Source organism: Taeniopygia guttata, chromosome 1, assembly GCF_048771995.1.
Source record: "Taeniopygia guttata chromosome 1, bTaeGut7.mat, whole genome shotgun sequence".
Lineage (NCBI taxonomy): Eukaryota > Metazoa > Chordata > Aves > Passeriformes > Estrildidae > Taeniopygia > Taeniopygia guttata.
The window spans coordinates 110,016,153-110,039,312 of NC_133024.1; the positions used below are offsets into that span (position 1 = coordinate 110,016,153).

Consider the following 23,160-nt stretch of genomic DNA (forward strand, 5'->3'; position numbering starts at 1 on the left):
TGCATTCACGACAAATTCAGAATGAACAATATTTAGTTTTTCATTCCACATTAATCAGAGGAAAAAAAAACTAGATGAGGGTTATGTTTGTTTGGAGGCAGCTATGTTGGGGCTTTTGATTTTGGTGGGGTTTTTTTTGGCTGGGGCTTGGTAGCTTTTAAAAAACTTTGTCATGTGATATAGCTTATGAGAAGGGTTAAGTATTTTACCCAGATTGAATACTCTAAAGCTTTTATTTTTTTAAGCAAATAATGAGTATATTATTCTAACTTCTTAAATATAAGTAATGCTGTAGCTAACCTAGAAAAGAAAAGTCTGCCTAGCAATACAAACCAGCAGAACAGCAAATATAGATACTCCTGGTAAAGATTATACAAAACCAGGATCTATTTGATCACATATAGTCAGCCTTTCCTAACTCACTTAAAATAATCATCCATAATAGACTCTTGAAATATCTCAGTCTGGTTTTACACATGCTATATGTTAAAACTTCCTCTGCTTTTCTCAGAAAATAAATAGATCCCATTAATTTACAAATAAATTGACTTTTCATAGCATCTTCCTTCCTCAGTTTTTTGATCACAATTAACATCCAAAAACCTAATGATATCTCTAAAGACAGGAAAATCTCTCATCCAGGTAAAACACTATTTCTGATTCGAAAATCCTATTTTGTTGGCTTTAATGAAAGCAAGAACAGTTTTATACATTCATTACTATTTCCTTAGAATAAGAACACCTGAAGAAACTGGCCTTATGTCAATTATCTCAGACTGGAATGGTGACTAAGTGAACAGCAGAAAGTACAATGGCAAAAAATAAGCCCTATTGGCTTCATATTCCCTATTCATACTCACCTCACTCCCACTACCTGCAACTCCGGTAAGACTTTTGCAAGCAGCTAAGCAAACAAGAAACCCTGAAGGTCTAAAAGCTGATTAACATCACACTGTTCCTCTTAAACCTCTCTAAGCCAGGAGGAGATACTTGAAATCTATTTGACACACATTTCAAAGCTGCCACAAACCCAGGAAAACTGAAAATAAAATTCATCCCTTTATTCTTTGTGCCAGCCTTCTTCAAAGCACAGATCTTACAGAGCCACCAGTCTGAACGCTGGACAGCAAGGGAAGATTTTAAATGAGTAAGGAATATCTTGCATATGGAGATGAGTTTATAAATCAGCACATTGGTCAAAGAATGAAAATGTCTGCAAGCACAAGAACTCCCACCTGTCACTTTGCTTGTTACAGAAGTCATTCCTTATTTTATCTACTATAGAGGTTCGGGGAAGGATATTGGTTTTGTTCTTTTTCTTGGCATCACTCTCAACCACCACAATCAGCCAGTCCACTGAGCTGTGAGCTTTGAGAACGTTCTGCCACTTGGTGATGTCATCCTTGACTGTGGTTTTGTACACTTCCGTGTCCTGGGATGAGAAGTGGTGAATCATCAAACCAAACAGACATTCTGAACAATTTCAAAAGGCAAGTTTTGTTCCAAAAGAAGGCAAACAGAAAGACCTATCAAATGGGATTAGTGACAGTAAGTTCACTTAGTGAAAAAAAATCAAATAAGGTAAAACATAGTAAAATTCTAGTCTTTTAATTGAATTTATTTCCAATATTTTGGTTAACAGCAGATATAGTATTTGGTACATTATTATTCTTTAGATGACTGCAATTTTTAAACAACATTTAAGCTCTTTATTTTCCATTTTCTGGAGCTTTACAATAAGAACATGTTTGAAATTACAAAGCTGAACTGTTTTTTCTCACATAGTAACAGAAGTGTGATATTTCCACCTTCTGCACTGCTCACATCTCAACCTGTTTAAAAGCTTTTCCATTAAAAAAAAGCTTTTCCATTAAAAAAAATTAAAAAGCAGAAGAATTGTTTGTAATTATTTTGCTTCTGGGTTGGTGTTATACAGATAAATACAGATAATTCTTGTGGCTGTTCTGGATTCTTGTTGACTGGTCACAGATCAGATGTCACCTGTGTCCTTCAAGTGGATAATTCATTCACAACAGAGGCAAACCAAAAGGCAGTGAACTGCAGACAAACAGGATTAAGACATTCCAAATCTTGCCCAGTTACATTGCTGACATCCACTAGTACCTGACACACACAGAAGATGGAACTAAAGGAAAAAAAAACTATCTTTAGGTGTCAGTGCACCAACAGATCATAACTGACCTACCCTGGCCACATTTCTGTCTTACAAAGAAAGTGCCTGTCCTCTTACTGTCAAGTAACATTACAAACAGATACTGCATGTGGCCAGAAGTGCTCAAGCTGAGTTTTGTTTCCAGCAATATATCAGGTATGCATGCTTATGCAACCCAGACTTAATTGTTTTGACTTTCTGCTTGTGCTGTCTGTTATTTTCATTTGCTTTTCATGCTTATGGTGAACAATTTAATTTTTAAATCTGAGTTTTTCCAAGTACTTACACAACATTCTGTCCAATAAATATGAAGGAAGGGAAAAGTCAAAAGGGCTTTATTCCCCTCTTTGGGTAGTAGCTCCTCTTTAAACTGAACAAAGTTGGATTCCAGGTGAATCATCTTCGGAGCACGGCCATAAGACCTACAGAGTTTAAAAACTGAAATTAGCGGACAGAATAGAAAAATGAACATGTCTTGTGGGGAAGAGAAATAAACTGAAATACTCTGGCCCTGGAAAACTACACTCACTGCAGCTGGTATAAAGTAAACTAAAATGTGGTATTGCTTGAAATGACATAAAAGCTCCTTTTTGAAGAACAGCAGCTAGAAGCTCTTCAGCTTTCTTTCAGTATAGGATTTTCTCTAGGACAAGTAGAAAATACCAAATAAGAGAATTCCCCCAGAATTTTTTCCAGTCACAAAACATTCAAATACATTAAATGTATTTCTGAAGGGAAATACATCAAATTCCATGTGAGTTCTACCTATATCCTCATTGAGAATAAAGCATACCACTTTCAGAAAACATATGTCAAATTACATCAAAGCACACCAAGACAAACCCACAGACCACAAAATCAGGAAGGGAAACACAGCATTACTATAATTTTTCTTTAGACAAGTTGAAGGATTGAAGAGATCATCCTGAAGTGCACAACATTCACTTTGATTATCTAATTTCTCCAATTTCTTCGAGTCAGTTGCTCTATTCAACTCAATTTATGGTAAGAGCTCCTCAGAACACAACAAATACACATTTACCCAGGTCAAAATCAGACACGGAAACAGAATCACAGAATAAAATGTAAGTTTACCTCCTCCATTCCATGGGCTCTCTAGGAAGCTGCTGAGAAAGTGTAGGATACAAGGAAGTAAATAAATTCTGATCTCCAGCACCTGAAAATGAAAGGTATTAATATATTAGCATGTGCAAATTATAGAATGTATATTAATATGCTATTCTACTAATGGTCTGCTGTTATTAAGAACATTTAATTTTCTCTGCTACGTGGAAACTGGAGTCCAGCACTGAATTAGAGTTTTTTAAATCACTCTCAAGACCTAATACAACACTTTTAAGCAGACACTGTTACAAACTTCCTACTGTGATTTTCAACAGAGCTACATAATCCATACACCAAAGAGAGTATCATAAAGCTGGTCCAGCTCCAAAAACAAAACAAGCAGTTCCATAGCTGGAGTCATTGGTTTAAAAAAAAAAAAAAAAAAAAAAAAAAAAAAAGTATATTCAAAAATATTCCAGAATTTAGACTTCCCAAAACAGAAGACTGGGTAGAGAGTGGTTCCCATCATTCTGTAGCTGGGCCTATGCTGAGAAAATCTGGTTTAGCACATGTTCTATGTTTGACTGGATATGATTCCTCTCTCCTCATTTTCTGGGACCGTTGTTAATACAAAACACCTCCCTGACTACCACGCTGTTCTTCAGAAATATGAGGTCTGTTAACACAGTGCAGGTCCCAGACAACTACATTAAATACAACACCACTGCAGGAGCTACTTATATACAAGCCAGAACAAAATGTAGTGTCTACCACATGAAAAAAATGTACTATCAGTAACCTTTCAACAATAATTCTTAAATTCTCTTAGGTTCTTAGGGAGGATATGACAAGGACAAGACATTAATTAATATTTTAACAGCCTTACAGGCAATTCTGCTATTTCCTGGTGGTTTTCCTTTTCACAATCATTCTGCACACCAGAACAGGAAGATCTTCTCATCTTCCTGTGGAACTGGAAACTGCAGCTGAAGAAGTACCTGACATCCTTTCTTCTAACTCCCACCCCCCAATCTCATATCCAGGCACAAAGCCAAGCATTGCCCCCACCTTCCTTTAGCATTCTCTAATTCATCTTAGAAATCCTTTTCTAGTCCACTCTCCTTTCCCCAATTTTCTCATATGTATTATTCTCACACGTAGTACTTTGATTACCAGCACTAACACAATTCTATCACCACACAATGAAGTATATTAAAAAATTAAAGTTTAAAAGTCTGATTAAATGCAAGAAAAGCAAAACCAGCTCTTCTGATGCCTGACCACATTAGCTATTATTCAACAACGCAATTTCATAAAATAGCTAAAAAACAAAACAAAAACAAGTAGTACTTTACCCCTCTTTCTCCAGAAAAGTACCTAATGACTGATCCTTCACCTTCATCCCATCTGAATTAAGTGTACCATATCACATGCTATTTAAGACCACAAACAAATGCCCTGAATGAATACTGAAACAAGTGTTAGTCATAGTATTAATGCTGTTTTATACCAAGCTACACCTCTGTGAGCCAAGCCGAGAACAGTCTATTGATTTGCAACTCATTACTGCCCACAGAGAGTGAAACACAGCTTAGTGACTTAGCAGCAGCACGATGACCACATCAAAATGAGAGCCTGTGAGCTCCAAACCTGCTGGAAAGAACAAGCCACATATTTTATCTCTGGAGCATAGCAAAGTATTTTTTCTACATTGCACAGAAAAATTCAATGTATGACACAAAACTATTCCAAAATTCAACATCTTAAGTAAAAAGGACTGCTATTGAATACAGGGGAACTAAAGGATAATGTGTAAGCACCCTGCTATTCACATAGACACATCACATTATCAGCTTAAAACGAGTATATTCATTTCAAAACCAGTCAGCTTTTTCCCCTGCATTGGTTTTGAGGGCATATCAAATACATAAGAATGTGTTTTATGATCAAGGTAACACAGCCCTCTAGCATTAGAAGAAAAGTAAGAACAGACCTTCAATGTGAAATACATTGGTTGTCTTTGAACACAGACCAAAGATGCTTCCACGTATTTCCAACACCCAAAGGGCTGCAACATTTCATGTTCTGCTCAACTGGACCCAGTATCTGCTGTAATCAGCATGTTTGAGCTGATCAAGCCAAGAACATTAAAATGAAGTTATCAGCAGGCAACACCAGCACAGCACTGACACAGGAGCAGCACTGATACCAGTGAGTATAGCAAGGAATTGTTAGAGCTGTCAGACTGGCAAGATGCACAATAAATTGTGAACTGGGTGCTACTGGGATGCAGGGAGGGAGGGGAGCACTTCACAGCATGCAGAAAAGAGCACAACCTGCACAAAGAACAGAAAGTCCCAAATAAATCACTATTTCTGGAGTGGTCTTGAACAAGATTCCTATGGCTCAAGAGACCTCAAGCATGGCAGAAGTCTCATTCTTTCTCTATATATATGCCTCTGATGTCTCAGTAGTTGGTATATCTATGATCTACTTTCCAAAATGTTAAAAAACAAAAAAGGGAAAAAAATGGAAAATAAGAAGTAAAGGAGAAAATACAAACAACACCACTACAGGAATTTTTGCTTGTATTTGACTGAATTCTATGAATTTAGAATTAAATATTCCAAAACCCCAAGTAACCCTGGAATTCAAACTTAGAGCAAACCCAAAGAGTCTGCACAAAAGCCTGAGAATTGCTTCAAATATTTAGTTGTAGGACTTTTTGTCATTTTTTGCAAGTTGATGAGGAGGTTGTTTTGTTTGAGATGTATTGGAAAAAGAAAAAAAAAACAAAAGAGATGATGACACAACCATATCACAGCAAATTCATTCCGGTGGATTGGTCTCAACACTAAGACCCAAGCAAAACCATTCTACGGCTGTCAATAATGGGGCCAGAGTGTAAATGATTATCAGAAACAACTGAAAGGGACAAGGAAGGATGTGCATATATGGGAAGGAAAAGTAATTCTGGAATCCTATCATAATTAAAATCAAGAAGCCTTCTAGAGAAGGGATTTCATCTTTCAGAACCTACAGGCAAATAAGAGCAAAATATCCCATAGAGATGATAACAAGGGAGTAACGTTAGAGTCTGATAACCTCCTGGAAGACCTACCTCAGCTTTTAAACCATGTATGTCTGAATTAATGTCTGAATTGACCTGGAAGTTAACAGAAAGAAAATAGTAACTCTTTCAGTGATACCACACTAAATACAGGGTGCTTCAGCACATGAAGTGATAACACACAATAACTGAAAGCAGTAATGTTCAAGTGATATACATTAAAAAGAAACACCCCAGGAGAAAGAGAAGACAAAGCACCTGTTTCCTTTCTTCCTACGTGACAGAGTTCAAAGGGTAGGGCCTTTGCCACTTATCTGAACACTTCAGGAGTTGTGGGCGGAGAATGGATCAGGAGCAGCCCTGAGGAGAGGGAATTGGGGGTGTTGGCTGAGGAGGAGCTCAAACATGGCCAGGCCATGTGCACTCACAGCCCAGAAAGCCAAAAGTGTCCTGGGCTCCATCCAAAGCACCGTGGGCAGCAGCGGGGGGGGGGGAATTCTGCCCCTCCGTCCCACTCAGGTGAGACCCCAACCTGCAGAGCTGCCTCCAGCCCTGAGGTCCCCAGCAGGACAGTGACAAACCAGTTGGAGTGGGAGCAGAAGAGGGACAGAAGATACTCAGAGTGCTGGGGCACCTCTGCTATGGAGAGGGGCTGAGAGAGGGGCTTGTTCAGCCTGAAGAAGAGACCTTAGAGCCCCTTCCAGTGCCTAAAGGGCCTCCAAGAGAGTTGGAGAGGGACATTGTACAAAGGCCTGGAGTGACAGAACAAGGGGCAATGGCTTTAAGCTGAAAGGGGGTAGATTTAGATATCAGGATGAAATTCTTCCCTGTGAGGGTGGGCAGGTGCTGGCACAGGGTGCCCAGAGAAGCTGTAGCTGCCCCATCCCTGGAAGTGTTCAAGGTCAGGCAGGATGGGGCTTGGAGCAACTTGGGATAGTGTAAGGTGTCCCTGCTCATGGCAGGGGTTTGGAACAGGACGATCTTTAAAGTCTTTTCCAATCCAAACAATTCTGTGATTCTTTCCTCCTTGTCTTTCTTCCCGGTATTTTGGTAGATCAAATCAGTGCAGCCTTCTTCCCTTCCCTCTTTCCCTATCTAGGACACTTGCTCTACTCTAAATTTGTACAGGAACAATGAAAACCGGAATGACCACCTAACCAGGATTTCCAAGGGGAACACACACTCTTTGTAGCAGCTGTCTAATACCAAAGAACCATAAAATATTGACATTTTTTAGGCATGCCTGCCTAAAACTACCAAAATCCCCAATAATCTCTTTTTTCCTAACAGTTTCCAAACTTCTTAGATGCTTAGAGGATTTGTCGCTACAGTATCTAAATATACCGCAGTGATTTTTTTTTTTTTCCCTCTAGAGGAAATTATCCTAACCCACTAACTACACAGGCAGTTTAAAACAAAAACTCCTGAGGTCAGATGACTAAAGAAGACAAATATTTTCCTTTGATACCAATGACAAGCCCAGTCAACTGAGATAAAAGGCTTTGAATACCTTTAAAAGAACACAGGCCCAAAGACTACACTTCATAGTTTTGTTTGGGTTTTATCTCCAAGTATCATGCACAGCTAAACTTTCCGACCCCACTTATTTTTCAAAAAGTTCTACTATGGATCTTTTTTCTTAAATCACTAGCCTGTAAGAAGTGGATCTACCTGAAGTTTTGGCAAAGTTTTTATATTTACATCTTTTAAAGGTCCTCCTCCCTCCCAACTCAAATTCATATTCAAAAGAGGTCTAAAAACCAAAACATAGCACAGCTTAATTGCTATATAAAAAACCATAGCTGATTCACTAGAAGAAAATCCTTTTAGCAAAACTCCACTGCTGAGCTTCTGAATCTGTAAAACAGGTTAAAACTAACAAGTATTTGCCAGTTCTTCTCATGACAAATGTAATCAAATATTTAAGCACAGAATAATGTATCAACTACACAACAGTGATGACTTACAATGCAGGCAGGAGTTCTGGCCGAGAACAAGGAAAATGAATTTATAGGATATAGCTGTTAAATGGTCTCACCAGCAGCAAATCATTTTAATCACTTGGGCTACATCCCATTTCTTGCTGGCACATTTTTTTATTATATCTATCTACTAGTAACAGGAGAACTTTTGAATCAAGCTCCTCCAGTCCCAGAACAATATTCTTAACTGCAAGTATTTATTTTCACCACAAAATTGCACAAAAAGATGCAAAATTCTTCCCTTTCCCTCCCCACCCCTTACTTTTATTAATCTTTCTGTTTCTGCTGTAGATAATTGCAAACATTTTCTATTCTTGGGCCTACAAAGCATTTGCTGATGGTTTTTCTGTTGCTGTATCACAGCACATTCTGAACATGGACCTGATAAAAATGATGCATGCCATTCTCTCCAAATATACATAAACATTGTGCTAAAACAGATTATTGACAGTGAGAGCAAACATGCAAACACACAACATAAACAGACAGCAGACAATATAAACAGATACTATGAGCTGATAATGGAATATTCCACAACTGCATGAAGATAATTACAAAAGAACACCTTGTTAGGAAAGCTCTGAAAAACCTAATAATTACTTCATCTTGCAGAATTGCCTTTAGTCTTCAGCCTTCTCTTCATGTGGATAGAGTAAATAATTTAAGTGCAAATCAGCTACATAAGGATGAGTTCTTTGGCTGATATATATGTCCAACAACATTATACTGAAGCTCCAAAGACTTTCTCAAAGTTTCAAACAGGATTCCTGAGAAGGAAACAACATTGTTTGTGTTTCCTAGGAAAGCAATCTGCACTGGCTTAGAGATTTTGTAAAGTCAACATTTTACAGAAACTACTCAAGTTCAAGATGTTTGATGCAAACACTCAACTTGCCTCTGCAAAAAAAACCAAAAAAATTAATGAAGCTAAAAATAATCCTTCTACAGCAGTGAGAAAGCTGTAAGATGACTCAAAACACTTTGTAAGCTTACCAGGTCTGGTAGCAATGCAGATAAATTGCTACAAATGAATTGAGAGTTCACAAAGTAACCTGCCAGAGAGAGCAGAACCACAGCTGGACAGCAAAACTCCCCAGTGGCTTTGGAACCGAGTAAGACTGACAGTGTAAAAAATATGGCTCAAATTAATTTGGAATTGAGTCATCATGACACTCGGTCCTACCGGACAAGAGTGATTTAACACTCAAGGGTGCTGCCATACTGAGAAAAGGGAAAACACATAAAGGAACAGCAACTTTCTGTGAATACACTGCTTATCCCACACTTGGAAAATATGGTTGTCTGTATGCCCAGAGAAAGAGCCTCCAGAAGTTTGTCATGCCTTGCCAAATTCTATGAATCTAAAAAGTCTCTGTTAAAACTACAGGTGTTTCCAGTGATGAAAACACAATAAAAATAAGGCTAATTCACTTACACACAGCTTTTGAGGGCAAAATAATCAAGTTACAGCACTGACATGAAAAAAGTACTGACAAAAACTGCATTTGCAACTGGCATCAGATGTCCAAGACATGTGGAACCTGCCATTTTTTCCCATAGGCCAAAGCCTGTACACAGAGTGCTGAATTCAGAGTTGTGCCAATATAGCAAATAACTACTGTTACAATGTAGACTAACTCGTAGATTTGAAAGCATAACTCTCTTTACCAAAGAAGCATTCGTTTCAGAGCACTGTCAAATTTATTTCAAGTAGGTAAAAACACTAGTTTACAAAACAACTCTGATATGCACAGTGTTGAAAAGAAGTTTCACTACGAACAAAACTCCCTCTTCAGTTCTCTCTTATTAAGAACAAACCTTAAGAGTTAACAGGAGTTATTTCATGTTGCAAAAAAATTACCTGACAGAGATTAATCTGAATCTTGTAGCAAAAGGAAATCTGTTCTGAAAAGCACCCTCATTTAACCTTCACTCTTACTTCATATAATCAGAACCCAGTCATCCTCTCACAGGTCTGGTTTTCCCCCAGGTGCTCCTTCTGGGTGGAACACTTATCCCAGGCAACTCCAACTGCCTGAAACTGGAACCACAGACAAAAGATAAACTGTGTTTGTTGAGCAGTTTCTAATACCATGGCTTTTAATGTGTTTTGCAATAAACCAGCACCAAATCAATCCTTGCCCTGGAAGGCCAAGCCACACCTCTCTGTAGATCTCTGGCAATAAAATGCTTAGAGGAGCTTCCCTTCAACTAAGTCATTACTGGTGAATGCACTTATTTGAAATACTACAGTCTCCAAGTACTCCACTTCTCTGAACAGAGAAGACGAGAAACTAAAGCACTTATAGTAAAATGCATTCCCCATTGAAATAAAATGTTTTGGTTTAAAATGTAGCAAGTCACCCTAACTACATTCACCAGAGGGGTAATCTCTGAGCACTTTTGCTGAATTAACTTAAACTCCTGAGTTAGGCTGTCTCAGAACAAGCCACTCTAGTCCATACCAGTAAAGATACTACTCTTGTGCTTGTCCAGGGCACTAGAAATGATTCCTTCAGTCCAGGAGTGAGGCATACAAATGACACATAATGCCCACCTCCTATCTCATTTGTAAGTCTGCTGCTACCATACTGGATGGGGAAAAGAACAAAACATTTTACAGCCATAATGTATGCTCACTCACCATACAAAATTACTACTGTTTTCAATATCAGACAACTGGGCTTGATTGAAATTTGGTTAAAGTTCGTGTTTGGAAGTTTGAAAATTTCCTTGTACAAAGGGACCAGAGTTCTTTTCAGCACCCACTAACAAAAAACCCAAGGTTTTACCCTGAGGTAAAACTTTGTGAACTTCAACAGATTAAAATGTTACTTATATCATACAGGAACAGTGAAGACTGACCTGCACCACCAAGTCCCCCTGCCACACACATGGAGATTCTCCAATGCTGAATAAACATAAAACCAGAAAATCTAAAAAGCAAGCCCCCACAGCCTGAACTGTAGCATTAACACCAGCAAGCTATGTCCTCCAGATGTTTCTGATATGCACATTTTTTCTGACTTTAAATCTGAAGTGAAATGGCTTTCAAAATTCTTGAAATAGGTGAGCAAAGAAGATTCAGGACAGATCCTGTTCACTTCAGCTTATGAACTGCATTCAAAAAAAGGAAAAATGTTTAAGACAGAAAAAAGCGCATTTATAAAATATTCTGGACAAAATATATACACACAGAGTTCCACAATTATACAGCTACAAGGTTACAGTTGGATACTTTTTCTAAGTAAGGTCTAAGACCTTAATCACCAATAAATGCTGACTCCATAATAAGACTACACAGAACAGTGAAACAAGTTTCTATTTCACAGGCACATAAAGCATTCCCAGTGTTCTAGTGATAAAGTGCAAATATGTATTTTGTTACATCATCAGTAGAGATACTTCTGACTAAAACCAGCCACTGGCTACCTTTCGTTAAAAAAGAAGAAGCAGAATTCTCTAGGCTGATTTCATTCACTTCACATTTTTATTGACAACATTAGGGATGTAGTTAGAATAAAAAGACTATTCCGGTTGGAAGGAACCTACCAGGATCATCTGGTCCAACTACATGACCACTTCAGGGCTGACCAAAAGTTATAGCACGTTAAGGGCACTGTCCAAATATCTCTTAGACACTGACAGAGTAGGGACGGACTTAGACAGCTCTCTAAGGAGCCTCGTCCAGTGCTTGACCCTTCTCCTGTTAAAGAAATGCTTCCTAAGGCCCAGCCTAGTCCAGGTATTTGTTTTAAGTGAACTTCGAGTGCACCCCTCTATACATGTGAGAGCAGGAGGGATCCCGTTTTACATCAGGACCGCCTGCCTGTCTCTGATACCTGAAAGAACTAATTCATCGCTGGAAGCAGGAGATCCCGTTTTGGTGAACTAAACCGTCTCAGGGATGGAACCAATGCACAACAGCTGAAGATTAAAGTCTAATGTCAGTGGCAATGCATCAGTGGGATCGCCGCAGAGGATGCCTCCTCGCAACTTCTCTTAGCACCGGTAAAGCCACACAGAGCTCGCTGGCAGGAAGTTTGGGGTTCACGATTTATTCTCATATCTCACCCTCTTCCCCTAAACACCTCTGAGCACGACATTCCTCTTGTTATTTACCACAGAAACAACCCAAGTTTGCCCACTGCCATCAGAAAGGGAGGGAAGCAGTGAAGAGGCAAACCCAGCCATCAGATCCCTTTTGAAGGCGCTCTGTCCCCACCCGGAGCTGCGGGAGCCCCCCAGAACCATCCACCCGCTCCTGCCTGCCTCGGGGCCCGCAGGGGGCACCGGCCGCACCCGCAGCCCCACACTCACAGGTCACGATGGGCTTGTTCTCCATGGTGTAGATCACAGGGGGCTTCTCCCTGCCCTCCTCCTCCTCGGCGGGGTCCATCAGCGGGCGGGGTCGTCAGCCCCGGCTCCCCCGCCCGCCCGGCGCCATGGAAACACGGCCGGGGGGCTGGGCCGGGCCGGGCCGGGCCGGGCCGGGCCGGGAGTGGTGCCGGTGCCGCCGCCGCTGCCGCCCCCCCCCCGCCTCCCCCCACCCCCTTCCCCGCGTCCCCGCAGCGCCGCTCCGGAGGGGAAGGCGGGCGGGAGAGGCTCATCCGCTTCCTGGATCACCGGGCTGGCATTACCGCTTCCGGGGAGCAACGCCGCCGGGGAACCCGGAAAAGGGGAAATGCGGTGGGGGATGCGGGGGAAGCGCGGCCCGGGCACGGGGAGGGTCCCGGGCACGGGGAGGGTCCCGGGCGGGGCTGCCCTGAGGGACGCCGCGAGGTGCCTGAGGGACGGAGCCCCCGCGCCGCCCTGAGCCCTGACAGCCGGCGGGAACGGCGTGCTGGAAAACGCGTATCTTATTGGCTTTTCGCAGATATTACAGTGGATATTATGTGTGTAATGTTACAAACTTATGCTGTATTAATTCCCTTAAGTAGTGTCTTAAATATAGTTTTAGGTTCCAGCATAATGTTAAAATAGAGACTATGTATTAGAGACTATGTATGTGGAGGGAGGTTTTTTTTAGGAATTTTTTTTTAGGTTTTTGTTTTAGATACTCGCTTCGAGGAACACCTGAATCTTCCAAGAGAAGAGGAATTTATGGCTTTCTTATCAGAAGAAGCTAATTTCTTCAGGCCTTGCTCAGACGTGAAGACGCCTTGGGGATTATAGGAAACAGTTGACACACAACAGAGTTCTTGTTTTAAATAGAATGTATGCATAACCATGAATGATATATGAATATACAACAGGGTATTGTTTTTAAGGTTATCTTTGTTCACAAGGTATGCTTTTCGTGACTTAGTGTCCGAGAGCATCTGGACATCCGTAATTCTTTGGTTTTTATTGTCTTGTAATTGTCCTAACTCTAAACTTTATTACTCTAATTGTATTACTATTTTTATAACCATTTTATTATTATTAAACTTTAAAAATTTTAAAAACCAAGTGATAGGCGTTTTTCACAGGGTGAATCATGGAATGGGTTGGAGTGACCTCTGGAGATGACTCTGTGACCTCTGGAGATCACCCAGTGCATCCCCCTGCCAAGGCAGGGTCACCCAGAGCAGTGACACAGGAGCGTGTCCAGATGGGACTGGAATGTCTCCAGAGAGGGACACTCCACTCCCTCCTGGGCAGCTGTTCCAGAGCTCTGCCACCTCCATGGAAATAAGTTCCTCCTTGTCTAGGGGTGAAACTTCTCATGTTTTAGTTATGCCCATTGCTCCCTGTCTTGCTGCTGGGCACCACTGAAGAGTCTGGCACCATCCTCTTGGCACCCTCCTGGGAGATATTTATATGTATGGATGAGATCCTTTCTCAGCCTTCTGTAGACTAAACAGGCCTTGCTCCTTCAGGCTCTTCTCATAAAAGAGATGCTCTTTATTAAAATTAATCTTATTTGAATCCATTGCAGGACTTCTGTGAGGCTTTGGTGAGCTTCGTGGGGAGATGCCTGATGTGTCATTCCTGTGGCTGTTTCCAGCTATTTCAGTGGGAGTAAGTGCATTAGGGATCATGTTTTCCACTGATTTCTAATATATAAGTGAATATGGCCCTTGAAGTTTAATGGTTTATAATGTAGGGTTTTAAATGCATAGAGATAATAATGCCCCATTACACTTCTCTTGGGTCTAATTAGTGGTATTAGATCCATAAAATTGACCCTTGTTTTACTTTAGACTGAGATGCTATTCCTTTCTTTTAAATAAATTTACTGTTCACCTTGGTCATCTGCAGTTTCTTCAGATTCAAGAATCCTAGATTCAGAGGGTTTGCACTTACTGTCTCAAATAAAAGTGAGTAAGAACTAGAAGAACATATTGAAAGTAGCTTACCATAAGGGGTAAAAAATGGAAAACACAGCATACATGTGTGAAGCCAAATGTAACCTCAGGTAGGACTATACGTAATCTGTGAATTAATCATAACTCTTCATGGCACAGTGACATTGTGCTTATGTTCAAATGTTTACAGAAGTCAATTGTTTAGAATTTTCTTTCAGTAAAACCGTAACCCTATTTTCTTATAATGTTGATTAAAAAATAATTACAGGGTCCTTGTAACATATTTCATCCCTTAATACTGCTGAATACTCCCAGTTTTATCTCTACCATTTTACTGTGGGGATATTGTTTGTTTCCTATTTGAATATTTTCACCAACATTTGCACAGAAATTCACTTTCACCTTGGTTGTAACTTATTTCCTTAGCACAGTCAAACTTTCAGAATCTTATATAGCACAATAAAAACTTTTAATCTGATATTCAGGTTTAGGTGAGCAGCTGGACACAAATATTTTTTAGTGCTGTTAGAGTCAAGACATACCATTGTACAATTTTATTTTAAAACTGGCATCACTTAAACACTGTTTTACAGTATAAGTGTGTGGCAAAAATTATTCACTGAAATAGAAAAGAAAAAACACTCTTTGTATGCTTATAAAAAAATTAGAAATTCTTCCCAGTAAGCTCCAAAGTAATTCAGATGCACAAACTGACTTTGTGCATCTGTCAAATGGTGCTGAACCGCACAGGTAGGGAAACAGGTAAGCCCAAGTCAAATGTATTTATCCCCTTTTCTCAGAGATTAGAGCTAAGGCCAGTAGTTCATTGGCATTAACATTTTATTTGCTATAGAATTTGATAAATAATTCAATTTCCTCTCTAGTTTTTATGGTGCAGTATAGTTGTTTCTATCAAAAACAAACTAACCAACCAAAATAAAACCCCTGTCCTAGCCCTACTTGCTGTTTATGATAACAAGTGAAGCAAACACATCTCCATCTGTGGTTTATTTGTAAACCATCTTCTCCCTCCCAAAAAACAAGACAGGCTCATTAATATAGGCAAGAAGACTAAGGAAAACAGCTTTTCATTGTGTCTCAGGTGTTTAATTGCCAAAAATACTTGAAAGTCAATTTGACAGGGAAGTGAAATTGACTGGTCTCTGATGGGAAAGGTAGATTTTTATAGTAAACAACACAAAGAAAAAAAAATCAAGCATTTAGAAATTGGAACTTCAGCAATTTCCTGATTCTACCTTGTATTTTGAAATGAATGGGTGGAATTTTCCTTCTGGGGAAAATGTGGAAAAGGGAAAAAGGGACAACTTGAAGGGTAACTAGAATTTTGCTTTTCCTTTTACCTTTACACCAGCTAAAATACTCTCTGTCTCTACTAGAAATCATTACATGTCTTAAGTGACTATTAGTCTTATATACACAAAACATAATCATTACAGACACCAAACCATCGTGGTGCTACAGTTCACTCCAATTTTTCAACCTTGCATGTATGGCAAGATAAAATTTAATTCTTGCCTCTTTAGCCAAGGGAATTCTCTTCACCATTTCAGATTGCTGGGTGTAAGGTGCCTAAACCTTTCCTGTTGCCACATTTGCAGGGCAGAATTATACCTGCACTTTGAATGAGGAGTCAGTAAGAGAGGAGGAGTTGAATTTGAGGCAGCTGATGGCCAGGCAGAGCCTGTACAAGTGCTTTTAGGTATCAGCATTATCATTGCTATTCCAGCCACAGGCTTAGTGCCCAAGTAGGTCACCTCTGGGATGGATCTTGACTTTGAGGCACAGTATAAAGGAGCAGATTAATCTAAGAGGCATTTGTATGACTGGATGGAAAGACTGCATGTATATTCCTAAACCAGGAAGAGTTTCCTGGTTTCCAAGTCTGTGCATCTCATTTTCCTGTGGGTTTCAGGTTGGTGTGGACAGAAGGGCACAGCAGCCTTTGTTTTCATCCCTGCTCCACAGCCTGGCCTCTGCACAGAGCAGAGGTGTGCTGATGGAGCAGGGCCACAGCACACACCATCAGCACTCTGGGGTGGGTGTTTACAGGAACAGGGCTTTAGCAGGAAAAACAAGCTCAGAAAAATAGACTCCCAAAACAAGGCACATAAACTCATTGTATTTCCACAGCCGGACTCTGCACATCACACTCACTTGGTTTAACTGCACTCCATTAACTGTTTCATTAGCAGGAGCTGGTGTCTGTTCTTCCAGCTTTCACTCTGTGCACTCTGATCCTGCAGCCTTGTCACTTCTCCCTCAGTTCACAGCTTCTCTCTGCAACAGTATGCATAAGTTACCATACAGAATTCAAAATTTTCTCTTGTCAAAATTTTGCCCAGTTGTTCTGTGGCAGTCCCATCAGTACTACCTGGCTGGGTTTGGATTAGCCTGGCTTCCTGGGCAGTTTCTGTGGCTTTTGGGAACTCTCCCTCCTAGATGAGGAATGAAGTCTGACTTGAAAGATGGGAATTGTTTCAGAGGAAGAAACTGGTTTCAGAGGTACTGTTTGTGTGTATTGTGTGGTGGTTAATGTAAACCAAGGGTTAAATTTCTCATTGTCCTGTTCTATCATATTTTATATGCACAAGCCCATTGGCACAGGTTTCAGGCAAACAGAGGAAGTCAGTATATCCCACACCTTTTTCTGCTCCTGAATTTCTATTTCCTTCTTTTTTTCCCTGGCTCCTCTTCTGTTACTGGTTTGTTTAAATGATGTGCTCTGCAAGGCAGGGCTGAAAAATATTTGGCACTTTGTCAAAATGGAACATAGAGCCCTTAAGAACCATATCACAGAGATTAATGAGCTCAGTAACTGCAAGAGAAGCAGCAGTGGTTTTCTGAGGAACTGGATCCTGTGTCTCAGGTCTCCCAAAGAGCGAGAAGGTTAATTAAATCCTGGCTCTTTGTTATAACATTAAATCCTTAAATATGATGTCAGTCTTCAGGTTACTATTGAGACAACTCTTGGTGAATTTGTTTCAAATATTTAAGCAGCAGGAAAATGAAAGGGAAGCGCTTTAAGTGTATCCCTAATTGCCTTTTGATACAATGTCCATTACAGGGGAAAATCCACATTTGAAAATGTTCCTGCTGAGTTTGAAAATTATGACAACCATCCTATTTTGGGGAGGCAGGGAGGGAAAAGATAAACAGAAAGAATGGTGTTGATGAAAGGAAATGATCACCAGCAGGTGAGGGTTTGACGGGAGGAAAGTAAAATTCTTACACCAGGTTTCAGTCATGATGAAGACAAAACCAGCAGTGTCTACAGGACAATTTGATTCCCCTTCTCCAGTGTTACCTGTCTGTCTGTAAGATAACCAGGGCCCATGATCGATCCTAGGATCCCTGGATTTGCTAGTAATAGCTGTCATGAATTTCTTGTAGCCTCTCATTCATGTCAAATCCAAATAAAGATTTGCCATGAAAAATTTTATCTTGATATTCTCCATATCTGACTACACTCTTAACATTTCTGCTGGATGTAGTGGGTTATGCCTGGCCAGCAGCCACACAAACACTCACTCTCCCATCCCCAGCAGGACTGGGGAAGAAGAAAAACAGAAATGGGAAAGCATTTCCCATTTGTTAGTTTATCTCAAACATAGTTTGAGATAAAAACAGTTCATTAGGTGAAGAGACAGAAATGAAGCAAAGGAAATCACTCACCACCTCCCACATGCAGAGCAGCCATTCTCCAAGCAGGAGCCACCTTGGAAGCCAGAAGTTTCCCTTTCTCTGTCCCAGTTTTTCCTGGTGACCCTGACCTTATGGCACTGTATTGTATGTAAGGAAAAGCCCTTTGGCCAGCTGGGGTCAGCCTCTTGCCTATCCCAACCTCTTGCCACGATCTCTTGCCTATCCCAACCTACTTGCTGGAGGAGAACAGTATCCAGTCCTGCTTGTTTTTACAATAATCTCATTTAACAGATCGTGTTGGTTTCCCTGCAATGACTTAGAGTAGGATTATGCCAGAGATATTAATGAAATAACATCCAGACTTTGACATACTTTCACCACTACTTAAAACTGAGCCTGTAGATGGACAGTCCTGGATAGAATAGTAGGAGAGAGCTTATACAGGTACTTTTTAACCAAAGTTTTAAGTTCTGTCTGACCTGAAAATGATGAGAAAATTTATGAGGAAGATGAATATTTGAATGTTCAACAGTAGCAAGGTTTGGAATGAAAAACTGAAGGAATTTCTAGAGAAAGCCTCCCTTTTTAGGCTGAGCATCAACTTTCACCTCTGGGGAAAGTTCAAACAAATTTTTCTGATGAGGTTGAAGGATAAATCTTTGCTTGTAGGGATTTCTTAACATTTTCTTTTGGTATTTTTGGTAAGTATTATTTAGGGAGAAATTGATGTTGAAGTCCATGGGCTTCCACTGAGATGACCATCACTCTATACAGTGTTTGGGATTAAAATTAAATCAACATAATAACTGTAACTAAGTTTTATAGAATTAGTGAGGGAAGCTTCACCCAAAAGGAAGAATTATTCAAGAAGTCAGGAGAGAACTAAATGCATAGTTTTATGTTTTCACTTTGATTACTGTTAGCAGTCAGAAAACTGTCACCAAAAAGCACAGAAAGCTTAACTGAGGAAATTCTGGTTTTAATTATCTAATTTTATGAAATCACAGACACCTGCAGAAACAGAAAAAAAAATGACAAGATGTTTATATTTGGAAAAATAATTTTATAAGATTGTAAATTCCTTTTTTTCTTTTTAATTAGTACTTCAAAAGCCACCTTTCTTTTTGAATTAGTATGTCAGCCACAAATCATTAGTGGTACATAATAATCAAAACGTTGGCTTTTTATTTCATATTGTTGGGAATTAATCATTGACAGAAATGTATTTAATAGCAACAGAACCAGTGTGGGAAAACTATTTCCATGGAAGCTCTATTCAAGAATATTTTCATTCATCCCTAGATTTCTGCAGCACAATCTGCTGTGTATTGTGAACTGTTGCCAATCACCAGAGTTAGGAAAATATGGGAATGCAGAGCAGGTTACAATAACTGTGGAAGAGCTGCTGTGTGTCCCTGTTCTGAAACCTGTGAATGACCACAGAGAAACCAGAGGGAAAAACCATTTCAAAATTGAAATGTGCAATTGAAGACCTTCAGGAAGGGTCAGGAAAAGTGAACAGCCTTTAGATGGGGAGGCAAAAAGAGAGAAATCATAGAAATGCTGAAAATATTTAAGAAAGGAATCTACAGGAATACTGGCCAGCAAGCCGGGGCAGAGCAGCTGGAGCAAGGAGGAGGAGATGCTGGCCTGCAAGGGAGAATCAGTACCTTGCTAGTTGGCCAGCATAATCTTCACAATCTTTTCAACATCACTCTGTGCCTTCTGGGACTGCAAGAAACCTCCTTTCCTGGCAGTGCCTCTCTTCTAGTACCCCTTGAGACAGACATTCCTCCTCCTCCAAACAGTTTGCTGTGAGTAGTTCTCTAAAATCCTACTCATCCAGGGAGGATGCCACAAAAAGGCAGTGCATTTGTGTTGTCAGAGGCAGCTCTACCTTGCAGACATGAGAAAGGCATTTGGACTCAGATCAAGTGCTGAGTGTATTACAAGCACACCAACCCACCTCAGTAAAGAGGAACAAGTTCAAAGTGTGAAATTTTGAGTAGGAAAGTATAAACATCTTTACCAGTATGTTAATGTTACGTGTCCAATGGTGTCAGCAACTGCTCTTGCTCTCCCTCTATCACATGAATCACATAAAAGAAAGAAGAGGTAAAAGCAGATGTGACAGCCCTTACTCCAAGCTAATTCTGAAGACCAGAGGAATTCAATCTGCAGCTGAGCTACCACTGCCCTTGCCTCCTTTTCTTCTTCTTCAACATGTCATTTAGATCCACTTCCCAAGCCACTCAAACATGTTTAATAACTAACTAATAGTGCAGTGATCTTGGAGCCTTTTACAGCTCCCTGAAATCCAAACCACTTTTCAACCAGTATGGGCAGAAACAAGGTCAGGTGCCAGCAGGCAGAGAAGGCTCTCAAGCCCCAGGAGTTCCTGCAGCTCTGGACTATTTTCACGATAGACCCAAGCTGCAAAACAGAAACATTTCATCTGCCAGCAGGGAGGCACGGGGCTAATTAGCAGGTCTTGAACTGCAAGATTCAAACTGAGAGCATCCAGCACTCTCCCTGGTTTTTCACGGATGCTATTTCTCTGTAGCACCTGCCTCTGCTCCCTGAGCACCCACCTCTTCCCTGCTATCCAGCCCTGCTGAGCATGGAGCTGTAGTAGCTGTCATGAGAACATCAGCTCAAACTGCGTGGAAATGGAAATCAATTCTCCTCACCCATGAGAGAGGTTTGTTGTTGCCCTGATTTTTAAAAGTGTTTTCTTTTATAGTGCTTTTGAAAGTTTTAAAGTTCTCATAAAACTTCTTTAGTCTTCTGATAATGTTTACATATCTGAGAGTCAGAGTTCCCACACAATTTCATGTATAAATAGAATAGTTTACATATTTCTCTGTGGGTAGGGAGAAATGAATGATTGATTTTTAGACCGGTGTGGTTGGAGAGGTGGTAATTCCATCCTCCAATCCTGGTCACCTTTGGAATTCTATAAATACCAGGTGTTTGAATAGAACTGGATCTTTTTCTCTTTTGAACTTACCAAGCTCCTGTGTACTCATTTCGTGTCCAATAGCGACAGTTTGTGTCAGGAGTTTCATTCCCATTTATACCACGAGTACGAGTGGCAGAGAGCCCAAGGCAGAGTCCCGGGACAGTCACACACCAACATAATTCTGAACTTCCTCTTGAGACTGGAGACCTTAGAAGAAAAGGGTTGTTTGTCTGGAAAGTTACCCTATCCTGAGAGGAGTTAGAAGCACAGGAAGATAAACATTTGAACACCAGCTGTCCTTTGGAAAAGGGGGAGGTGAAGGGACACCACCATGGGATGTTTCCATGCACAACTCAAGTGCAGGTGCTTTGGTACCACCACCAGCAAGGTGATTTCATCACCAGCCACAGGAAACCTGTCACGGCCTGCCATGAGGGCCTGGAGAGAGCACGATGTATTTAATCTGTGCACAGCCAGAGAGTTCCCTGCTCCCAGCTCACACGGTAATTCACTGTTCTCTTATCAGCTGTACTCTGCAGTCTGCACCTGGACTCTCTCAGCTGGGGGCTGACAACCCTTTCCTCCAGAATATATCAATTTTATTCATTTTTAGTTACACACAATTAGAAACATAGATGTGTGGTTGCTTTAAAAAACACATTACAGGAAACATTATTAAACTGTTATGCTTTTGTGCAAACATATCATAGTAATTCTGGGTTGTTTATTTATTTATCATCCTTGTTAGGAATAGCTTCTGAAGAGTACTGAAGTTGGTAAGAATGAGACCATAAAATTTCTAATTCAATTCTCTAGACAATAAGGATCTATTCTAAGGATCGTGTAAGGATGATTGTTTAATCTCTGCCCATCACACCAGCCTGAGGAAGAGCTCACACATGTCCAAGGGATAATGTAAAACTGATGGGAATAAGGAAGGAGGGAATCTTAGAGTGAATTACACCATTATTTAAATACTCTTCTCTGCATTCATCAAGGGAAAGCTCAATTCCAAATTAGAATGTAAAATTATTAGTAGTTAAATTAAAATGCATTATTAATTACAAATTAGATTCCCTTGCAAGCTTATCTTTGGCAGGTCCTCCCTGGGTGGCAAAATTGAAGTACTACAAGAATAATGAAGTCTGAAGAAGAGGCCCAGAAAGCCATTTCTAATAAGCACAGAAGTAAATATTCTGATGAGAATCTTCCCCTTCAGAATGCTTCTTTTTATTTCTGTGTCGTGCCATTACAGCAGGACCCTCTCAGAGGGTTAAATTGACAGAGTATGTGTGATTTCATGGAGAAGGGCTAAAAACCAGAGACTCAGCAGTAGCGTTAAGTTTTGAGATCATAAAGACATCCAGGCCACACAGGATATTTCCACTACAGGCTTCTATTCCAGGCTTTGATCCTATTAGACTCTGGTGCTCTTAGGAATAAAGCTACTGAGACAGCTGTGAAACAAAATATATCATTGATGGGAGAGAAAGGACAATGAAATTTCTCATCAGTTCCTGCTCTGGCCCCCTAAATAATACAGCATCAAATATTTCAAACAGATGATGCTGCTCAGATCCAGGTCCTGTAGCAGCACTGCAAACAAACCTTCACTGCTTTTAGCACCCTGTTAGTCCTTTTCAGCTGTGTCTGAAGACACAAAGGTACTGAGCCTCGCCCTGAGCACCAAACTGAAGCTGAGTAAAACTAAGCTTGAACCCTCCTCAGTAAGCTGTTGAGAAATGAGGTTTCCTCTTGCAAGTGGAACAACAAAATTCTGATACTTAATTTTTGTAAAGGTGCTATATACTTGTGATGTTTTGTATCTTGAGTGGTAGTGAGTACTGTTTTGGCACAGGTTGCACACCAAGTGCAAGGTCCTTTACCCTTCTGATGGGTGGAATAGCAAATCTCCTCATCTGGGGGACACAGAAGGGAAAATCTGGGTGTACTGA

At 40.3% G+C, this 23,160-nt stretch overlaps 1 protein-coding gene and 1 long non-coding RNA gene across 3 annotated transcripts in view; one reads left to right on the forward strand and one right to left on the reverse strand.

Annotated features, from left to right (window-relative positions):
• The window catches only part of TRAPPC10 (trafficking protein particle complex subunit 10), a 37,543-nt gene extending 24,718 nt beyond the window's left edge, over positions 1-12,825 (reverse strand). The window contains exons 1-4 of the mRNA XM_002189925.7: positions 12,611-12,825; positions 3,269-3,350; positions 2,460-2,595; positions 1,236-1,432 (exon numbers count right to left, since the gene is read on the reverse strand). Of these exons, the coding sequence (XP_002189961.6) occupies positions 1,236-1,432; positions 2,460-2,595; positions 3,269-3,350; positions 12,611-12,689 (494 nt within the window). The 5' untranslated portion in view covers positions 12,690-12,825. The remainder of the gene's footprint in view (positions 1-1,235; positions 1,433-2,459; positions 2,596-3,268; positions 3,351-12,610) is intronic.
• A 147-nt stretch (positions 12,826-12,972) lies between these two features.
• On the forward strand, positions 12,973-22,629 carry LOC140685047 (uncharacterized). Of its 2 annotated transcripts, XR_012058213.1 has the most exons (3): positions 12,973-14,293; positions 20,807-20,944; positions 22,305-22,629. It is a non-coding gene; the product is annotated as an uncharacterized lncRNA (long non-coding RNA). The 2 variants fall into 2 exon arrangements; XR_012058212.1 differs by lacking the exon at positions 22,305-22,629 and having other exon boundaries at positions 20,807-21,256.
• The last annotated feature ends 531 nt before the right edge of the window (positions 22,630-23,160 follow it).